Genomic DNA, 9,227 nt, shown 5'->3' with positions numbered 1-9,227 from the left:
TAAGCAGAGGGCGTTCAGGGTGACTGCGAGCACGAGATCCCCGCGCGGTCCATATCTGCCCTGGGCGAGTCCCGCTGGCCCCCACTCCGGAGCGGACCGAGGGCGAGAGGGCAGTCCGCGTTGCGCAGGACTTGGGTCCAAACCTCTAGCCCCCGCCCCCAGGGCTGGCGCCACTCTCGAGCGGTGGAGTGAGATAAAGTCCGGCAAGGTTCTGCATTTCCAAATCGGGGAGGCGCAACTCGGATACCGGCGCGTCTGCCGGGTCTCCAGGCGTGTTTGTTCCAACTGTTTAAACTGTTTCAAAGCGCTCGAATCCGAGCGACCTTCGGCAAACAACTCTTAATCTCGCGGGCCGAGAGCCTAGGTTTCACTTGCGGGAGGAGAAGGGTTTGAGCTCAGGAGGCGGGGAGCTAATACAACCCTCTTCCGGGCACCCCGCCCGCCCGTGGCCACCCGTGGCTGCCCCCGGCCACCCACGGCCAACCCCAAGGACACCCCCACCCCTCGCCACCCGCGGCCAGCGAGCTTCTTGCGTCAGCTGGAGCGGGGGTGGGGGATTTTCGGAAGCTCGGCCCACGCCGCCAGCCCGGGAAGGAAGGACCCGGGCTCTCGCCCCGCCCTCGGGGGGGCGGGAGGCGGAGCGGGGCAACATCCCGACTGGCCACTCGGGCCGTGTCGCGGACTAGCGAGTGCCGGGGATCCTGGAGGAGCTACCGCCGCTGCTGCCGCCGCCGCCGCCGCCCGGTCCGCGCCGCGCCTCGGCAACTGGGACACAGCCGCCGTCGGGGAGCGCCAGAGCACGGTCACCAGCTCATCATGATGGACTTGGAGCTGCCGCCGCCCGGACTGCCGTCCCAGCAGGTGCTGCCCAGACCCTGGGAGCCCCGCGGTGGTGCCCGGACGGGGGCAGGGGAGTGAGGGAGCCGCGGACCGGGCGGGGACAGCCGCAGCCGGTGTCTCCCGTCTACTGCCGGAGTCCGGACTGCAGCGGCCGTACAGTAGAGCCGCTGCGTTTGCGCCGGGCCCGGGTCGGGAGAGGAGCGAGACCTCCGAGGGCCACGAGGACCCAAGGGGCAGCGAGGGGAATAGGAGGTGCGGCCCCCGAGGGTGGATGGGTGGAGGCCTGTAGGCTTCGTTCTCGGGCGTAGAGGCCTCGCTAGCAGCGTCCCCAGCTTCCGGAGCTGGGACTCCAGAGCCCCAACTGGCCCCCGGAGTTAGAGGTGGCTGGGCTGGAGGAGGGGGCGGACGCTGGCGGTCTGAGCCGGCGCGGCCCGGCCCTTCCGGGGCTGCGCTGCTCCTCCGCCTCGGAGCCGGCAAAAATGTGCCTAGTCACGGGGCCGCTCTCGGGGGAGTTGAGGTCCCCTCCGGACTGGGACCCGGAGCCCCTGCTCTGCCGCCGCGCCCATCCACGGCCTCCGTGGGAGCGGACTGTGGCGTTGCGCGCCCACCCGCTGAGCCGTCTAAGAGCGCTCCTTTCCAGAGCAATCCGTCGGTCTGTCCGTCGGATCGCTGGTAGGCAGCCTAGCGAGAAAGCCCAGCCCCCAGGGTGGGGGAGGGAAGAGGTCACGAAGGGCCGGGCGCGCTCTGATGCCCCGACGTGCGGCGGCCGCAGTAGCGGCCCTGCGCGCTCGCTCGAGTAGTGGAAAAAGTTCCGACTCTCAGATCCGAGGTCATCCCCTGGCAACCGGGCGGTAAATGGGGGGCGAGGCGGCAGACTGAGGTCGGATGCCTCCGCGCCCCAGCTCGATCCCCGCGCGATGCCTTCCAGTGGCCACGCCGCGTGCGTGGACTCGGCCTCCATGAGAGTGGCCGGTTGGCTGTCACGGCGGCCCTTGCTTGGCCCTTTCCTGCCTTATAGCGTGCAAACCTTGCCGCGCCAGGGCCAAGGGACAAGTTGGAGCTGTTGATCTGTTGCGCAATTGTTATTTTCCCCAGGGCGGCTTTGTCTTTGGATTTAACGTTTCAGAATTGCAATTACAAAATGTGTAAAGCAGGATATTCTGTTCTGTGCTGTCAAGGGTAAGAGTTTCGAGTGTAGATTAGAAATTCTCTTGATTTTAGGTTGTTAGTAAAATTTCTGCTATCATAAACTATTTCTTCCCTTGGATGCTTTATGTAGTTTTTCTGTTTTTTTAAGAATTTGCATCGATTTCTTAGCATGTTGCTTCTTTCGCTAAGGCAGAGGGAAGGGACACTTGTGTTTCATAGTGTTTTCCTAACAAGTTTTGTAAATTGTTGTAAAAGTGAAAAGTTTCTGTTCATACTTTGTAGGGACTTTTAAAGGAGTAGATATTTATACTTAAAACTGTTTTTGGTAATTGGTTCCTTAGGAAAAAATACTTGGTTCAAGGAAATGTGTAACGTAAAAAGTACAGTAAGAGCGTATGTTTATATTCCTATCTGTGAAGCTTTACATTTATCTTGAAGATTTAAAGTAAGATTTTAAGTTATTGATTTATTAATTGTGCTTTTTTATTTGAAACTGTTTACCTTGAACTTTCTCCCAGTAATGATTAGGATCGTATTCCCCCAATTCCCACGAGTATGAAGTAAATTGTGCTTTTCAATTTAGCCGCTATTCAACAGTATTCATATAGCTGTGTAGCCGTTTATATAGTAGTCTTCATGATCAAAGGATATGAGGCTAATGGACTTTTGCTTTTCTAAACTGTAGCCTCGAGTCCTCTGTTATTCTTAAATAATATAGTAAAGAACAGTGTGATTTAATATTCCATGCATACAAAAGCTCAAAAAGCATGTGTACTGCTTTCTCTTTTAAAAGTGAATATACAGTTTTATTTGATAAGATAACTACTTTCCCACCTTTTATCAGATATAATTTTCATATCTGAAGGCTATGAAAAAAATGGAGTAAAATTTAGAATCCGTTTGATCTTAAATAATTTTTGGTATTCTGGAAAGATTTCCATAGAGTCAAAATAGATTCTGACCTCTGTCAAAGGAATTGCAGATGTGAGGTGGTACTAGGATACAATTTCTCATCCTGTGTGTGGGGAGGAGATGTTGATAAACAGGGTAGTATGGAAAGCCTTAGATTCTGTATTTCCGTTAAGTGGAAGGAACCATCCATTACCCTTTCCAAGGGTTCTTGGGGAGTTAAAAGTACTTTTATATAAGAAGGGATGAAGTTGATCTTGGACTAGACTGATAAGATTATTTTTAAAAAGAAAAATAGGACAGGCCTCTCTGAATGAATGTTGAGCAAAGAACACCTTGACTTTTTAAAATACGACTTTTTAGACTTTTGAGAGATTATAAAAGCCGCATGTTGGAGAATAAATACACAGTTCACAATAGTTTTTCTGCATTAAAAATAACTTGGGCCTTTTGGCATCTTTCTTTCTCATTAACTTGGGTTTTTAACAATGCTGAGAAAAAGAACTGTCTTTAAGATTACCGGGATGAGTTGAAAGCCAAATAGACTATTTTTTTCAGTACTGACTTTCATTCAGGATGAAATATCCTTCAGAGCTATGTAGAAAAGAACCCCTCTGTGGACTGTAAGCATATTTTTCTGGAAATTGCCTACCTACTGGCTGCGCATAATTTAAAGGGGGTTTTGCATAAATAATATTTTCTCTTTAATTTTTCCTTGATCTGAGGTTAATTTTTCAGTGCAGACTCCTGGGTGCAGGAAGAATTTGGCATTAAGATGATACTAGATGAATTATTGGGCACTTCTTTCGTGCCAGGCGCTGCAATAATTGCTTCACATGCATAATTCCGCACTAACCCCATGGGAAATACTATTATCTCAAGTTTCCAGGGGGAGTAAAGGGGCCAAGAGTCTTGCTTAAAGTGCCCCAACTATTTTTTAAAATTAATTCATCTCTTTATTTACATAATCCCTGCTCCCAGTATGGGGCTCAAACTCATGATCCCGAAATCGAGAGTCACACACTCGGGGTGCCTGGGTGGCTCAGTGGGTTAAGCCGCTGCCTTCAGCTCAGGTCATGATCTCAGGGTCCTAGGATCGAGCCCCGCATCGGGCTCTCTGATCAGCAGGGAGACTGCTTCCTCCTCTGTCTCTCTCTCTCTGCCTGCCTCTCTGCCTACTTGTGATCTCTCTCTGTCAAATAAATAAATAAAATCTTTAAAAAAAAAAAAAAAAAGAGTCACACACTCCTCTGACTGAGCCAGCCAGACACCAGAGGTGCCCCAACTATTATTGAGTGGTGAAGATGGGAATCAAACCTACATAGTCTGACTCCAGTGGCTTTTACTCACCGCTTCCAAAGTAGACCAGGACCGCTTAACCTTTAAACAGAAGAAAAAGCTCATACTTTATTTTAAAAGTGGATTATTTGAGGAAAAACCCGGGTAAGGAAAGGCAGGAATCAAAAAGATTGATCTCTGCACCTTTTCCACTTAACAAGAAATTCAGTAACTGTGTGTGTATTGGGGGAGGTGGACCTTAAATACAGTGAGAGTAAGTATAGCCTGTCAATGGAATTGCTGCATGGGGGCCTTTTAAGGAAGGTACAGACCTAGAGGGGTTTAATTTAGAGAGGCAAGACCTTTTTGTTGTTGTTGTTGTTGTTCTAGATTTATTTTTAAGTTATCTCTGCTCAGCTTAGGGTCAAACTCAAAACTCCGGGCTCAAGAGTCTCATGCTATAGTGAACCAGCCAGCACCCCAGGACCACCCCAAAATTCTGGGATCTCAGCAGTGTTCCAGATTAAGGATAGGATTGGGGTTAGGACATCACATTTTTCAGGGACCATTTTCCTTTTTCTTAACTAAATCTGTTAGCTCCAGACTTTTTGTTTACCTTTATTTGTCTAGTTAGTTGGTATATTCTCCTGTTCCATTGGCTTTTTTTGTTTTCAAGTAGTAGTCGAAAATAAATTTGATAGTGAAGATACATAGTATGGCGAAGAGTGGGAGAGACTGGGTTAAGCTAGGTTGAAGGTCAGTGGATAGGATGGGGAGAATCCGAGTGGAAAATGGCTAGGAGAAACTTGTTGGCTCAAATTAAGCACGGGTCTCTTGTTTGGGGCATTTCTGAATTGAAGCAAGCATAAGAGCTCCCATCTGTCTTGTTGAAGCTTAAATTAGGGTTTTGAGTTAGTACATTTCAAAATTAAATATATTATTTCTTAGTCTTTATTGTTAAACAAGGCACTTTCAGAATTATTGTCTTACTCATCTAATTAAGGATGCTGCCATCGAGTAGATCATGGTCCAGCCACTTTGAAGGTTTGCTGAAATCTGCTGCACACCAAGATACAGGAAGGAGAGGTTTCCTAAATGCAGTATTTGGCCTGCCTCCTTTACCTTTGGCTGTATGTTTGTTTTAAATTTACTGTAATATGGAGAAAAGAATTTATATTTTGGTAATACTATTTCTAGGGGTTACTAAGATTTCACTGCCACCTGCTTTTATTTTTTTATTTATTATTATTTTTTTAAGATTTTATTTATTTGACAGAGAGAGATCACAGGTAGGCAAAGCAGTAAGCAGGGGATGGGGGGGGGAAGCAGGCTCCCTGCTGAGCAGAGAGCCTGATGTGGGACTGGATCCCAGGACTCTGAGATCATGACCTGAGCCGAAGGCAGAGCTTAACCCACTGGGCCACCCAGGCGCCCCTGTCACCTGCTTTTAAATATGCTCCAACAATGGGCGCCTGGGTGGCTCAGGGGGTTAAAGCCTCTGCCTTCGGCTCAGTCCTGGGATCGAGCCCGGCATCAGGCTTTCTGCTCAGCAGGGAGCCTGCTTCCACTTCTCTCTCTCTGCCTACTTGTGATCTCTGCCTGTCAAATAAATAATAAATAAAATCTTAAAAAAAAAAAAATGCTCCAACGAACGTTTATTTAAACAGCTCTAAGATACAGGCCAAGGCTTTTTCAATTGCTCAGTTGATAATGGTATGTTTTCTAGAAATAAAAGCAAAAATACATTCAAGTTAATAATATTTACATTCTCAAACAGTATTGGAGGGGGGAAATGGTGTTCTTACTCTAACCTCCCATACACATGGACACCCCCCTCAAAAAATCAAGACTGCTAAACAGAATTCCATTCTGCCTAAAGTTGGGAGTTTTCTGTGGGTCAGCCCCTGCTACAAAAAACTGTTTAACTATTAAGAATTTTAGGAAGGGGGCACCTGGCTGGCTCAGTTGGTAGAGCATACAACTCTGGATCTCAGGGTCATGAGTTTGATCCCTACGTTGGGTGTAGAGATTACTTTATTTAAAAAAAAAAAAAAAGAAGAAGAAGAAGAAGGAGGAGGATGATTTTAGGAACTCTTAGTGTAGAAGGCACTTTTAACCAGTCATCTTTGTTGCATGTGGCCTATAATACCTTTGTGTCATAAAGCCTCATATATGAGAGTTGCTGTGTATGTAAGCATGTAAATTTATTTGGCCTAAACTCTGGTGGTAAAGAGAAATCTAGGACAGGAGAAGGATTTAGATCACCAAGTCCATCTTTCTTTTTTTTTTTTTTTTTAAGATTTTATTTATTTATTTGACAGAGAGAGATCACAGTAGGCAGAGAGGCAGGCAGAGAGAGGGGAAGGGAAGCAGGCCCCTGCTGAGCAGAGAGCCCAATGCGGGACTCGATCCCAGGACCCTGAGACCATGACCTGAGCCGAAGGCAGCGGCTTAACCCACTGAGCCACCCAGGCGCCCACCAAGTCCATCTTTCAATGGTCCTGTTGATAACTGACTCTTGAGACTCATTATAATCCCATCAAGAGCCTGTGTTCTGGAGGATTAAAAAAAATTCCTTGGCAAAGCTAAGTAGTCACTCCTTTCTCACGAGCCTGGAAATGGAGACTTTGGGGCCGGAGTAACAGTATAGTGGCCAGATCTGAGCTCTCCATTGCCTTTGTTTTATTTTGTTTTTTTAAGTAAGTGAAGAATGATTATGTAAGAAAAGAAAAAAATCAAATCATTTTGGCTTTGAAGCCTGAACCTAGACTTCTTATTTTCTGTTAGCAATTTTATTATATTGCTTTTAAAAATCTCTGATACTTGTCTTGACTGTGTATCTTTTTTTTTTCCCCTGACACCTAGATTGTAAATTCATTAAAAGCTGGGCATAGAATTTGTATTTGTGTCCTTTTTTTTTTTTAAGAACATTGTTTTGAGCTAGAGTTCCCATGCCGTATATTCCATCCATTATAACAAGTTCAGTGACTTAGTGTGTTCAGAGTTGTGGAGCCATCACCACAGTCAATTTTAGAACATTCTCATCACCCCAGAAAGCAAGCCCGTACTTACTAGCAGTAACTCCCCATTTCCCTTCAGCTCCCTTAGTCCCGGGTAACCGTGCAGCCATTCCAGTCTCAGTGGAGTCGTCTATTCTGGAAATAGCGTATAAATGAAATCATACCATTTTGTGTGATTGGCTTCTTTCAATTGATGTGGTGTTTATAAAGTCCGACCATGGGGTAGCACAGGACTTCATTTCTTTCTGTTGCAGAGTACTATTCTACTGTATGGATACCCCCCATTTAATTTATCTAATCATCAGTTGATGGGCTTTTGGGTTGTTTCTACTTTACCTGTTTTTTTTTGTTCCCTGCAACAGTGGTTCTTAAATTTTGTTGTCTGGTAGAATCACCATCAGTATTTCAAAATACTGACATCCAGGCCTTATCCCTCATTAAGTGAAAGTTTGTGATGATGAGACCCAGGCAGCAAGTTTTTGTTTCGTTTTTGTTTTTAAAGCTTCTGAAAAGGGATTCCAGTATGCAGTCAGGTTTATGAACCAGTGCCCTAGAGCCCCGAGCTCAGGTCTTGGTACCCATCGAAGATATGGTATTCGAATGTCTTTCTTAAATCCATGAAAAGAAGTGGTTTTATATCTGATCACTGACCTTCACAACCTAAGGTTACACCTAAATCTGGGAACTCTTTCAAGATGCCTGGCAAAATAACTTGAGCTCTTTAAGCTCTTGAAGTTGATTTGGGTGGCAGTTTTGTTATCAAAACGTTTTCTCCAAGTGGGTCAGAATTTTCCTGTCTTTGGTGGGGAATGTGACCTGTGATTGGGACTCGCACAGAAAAGGCAGTGAGGGCTGTGTGCTTGGGTACGTGCTGGGGAGCCTGGAGGTCAGGACAGACTTTGCTTTATTCCTGAAAGTTCCTTGCTCTGCATTCCTTGGCCTCATTATCCTATTTAAAAAGAACAAAAACCTTAAATCTACAAGGCAGCTTTTAGCAATTCATTTTTTTGACTCCCTGTTTTCTGCCTGGTGACGTCTACTTTATATTCCGACCTCAGTGGCTGCCAGTTGTACTTAGCTGAATAGCTTTCTGCTGTACGTCTTTGGAAACAGGCTAATTTCTGTATCATTTGCGAGTGTTACGCGGCACAGGAGTACCCCGGGGGGAGAACTGAAGGTGTGGGGCCTTCTGAAGCTGGCGTAGCCCCGCCTGGCGGATGGGGTGGGAACAGGCAGCCCGCTCCAGCCTCTGCACAAAATAATAACACACGTGCATGTAGAAGCGGGCCTATTCCAGTCTGAGGGATTAGAATCCAGGGGGAAAGGATTATGGTGTTTTGTTGCTTTTTGTGAACAGAACTGGAACACAGGTATGATACACAGTGAACCGTAGAATGCTGTGTTCTGTAGAATGCTGCTGCTTCTATAGGAGCTTGCGGTTTGACCTTTTTGCTGCTCTGTTATAGTATTGAATTGATCCGGGAGTCTTGCTGCTGTGTCTGCAGTGTTGAGGAGCCTTGAATTTTTTGATACAGGGGGAAAATAAAAAGTATTAACGTTAAAATCCTGGTAATGAAAACCACCCAAAACAAAAACTGTATTTTTTAATCGAAGTAGGGAAAAAAATGGCCAATATTTGAAGTTGTTTTTGTTCTTGGTAAGTCTCAATGAAACATAATTAAAATATACATTGAGAGAACAGCCCCAAAGGACAGGAACAGGGCTGGTTTATATTGTGCTAGCTGTGGGCCCTGGCCTGTGTGTTTTTCTGCTGGTTCCCAGGCTGAGATTAGGACCAAGAATAAGAACCATTCTGTGAATGCAGGCTTTTTTTTTCCCCTCCTCCAGAAACAGAGGCTCACCCTGTGCTGGCAAATTCTCTCTTTTTTTTTTTTTTTTAAAGATTTTACCTATTTATCCAACAGAGAGAGATCACAAGCAGGCAGAGAGAGAGGAAAAAGCAGGCTCTCCTAGGAGCAGAGAGCCAGAGTGGGTCTCGATCCCAGGACCCTAGGATCATGACCTGAGCTG

General features: G+C 46.2%; 1 protein-coding gene across 2 annotated transcripts in view; it reads left to right on the top strand.

Annotated features, from left to right (window-relative positions):
• The first annotated feature begins 673 nt into the window (after positions 1 to 673).
• NFE2L2 (NFE2 like bZIP transcription factor 2) overlaps positions 674 to 9,227 on the top strand; it is a 34,981-nt gene continuing 26,427 nt past the window's right edge. Inside the window, exon 1 of one of the 2 annotated variants that reach the window (XM_044242399.1) lies at positions 674 to 861. In XM_044242399.1, the coding sequence (XP_044098334.1) occupies positions 817 to 861 (45 nt within the window). In that variant the 5' untranslated portion in view covers positions 674 to 816. Of the gene's footprint in view, positions 862 to 1,892; positions 2,020 to 9,227 lie in introns of those variants that run through there. The other variant, XM_044242401.1, reaches the window with a different exon arrangement.

Source organism: Neovison vison, chromosome 3 (genome assembly GCF_020171115.1).
Source record: "Neovison vison isolate M4711 chromosome 3, ASM_NN_V1, whole genome shotgun sequence".
Taxonomy (NCBI): domain Eukaryota; kingdom Metazoa; phylum Chordata; class Mammalia; order Carnivora; family Mustelidae; genus Neogale; species Neogale vison.
This window is presented reverse-complemented; position numbering and strand designations above follow the sequence as displayed.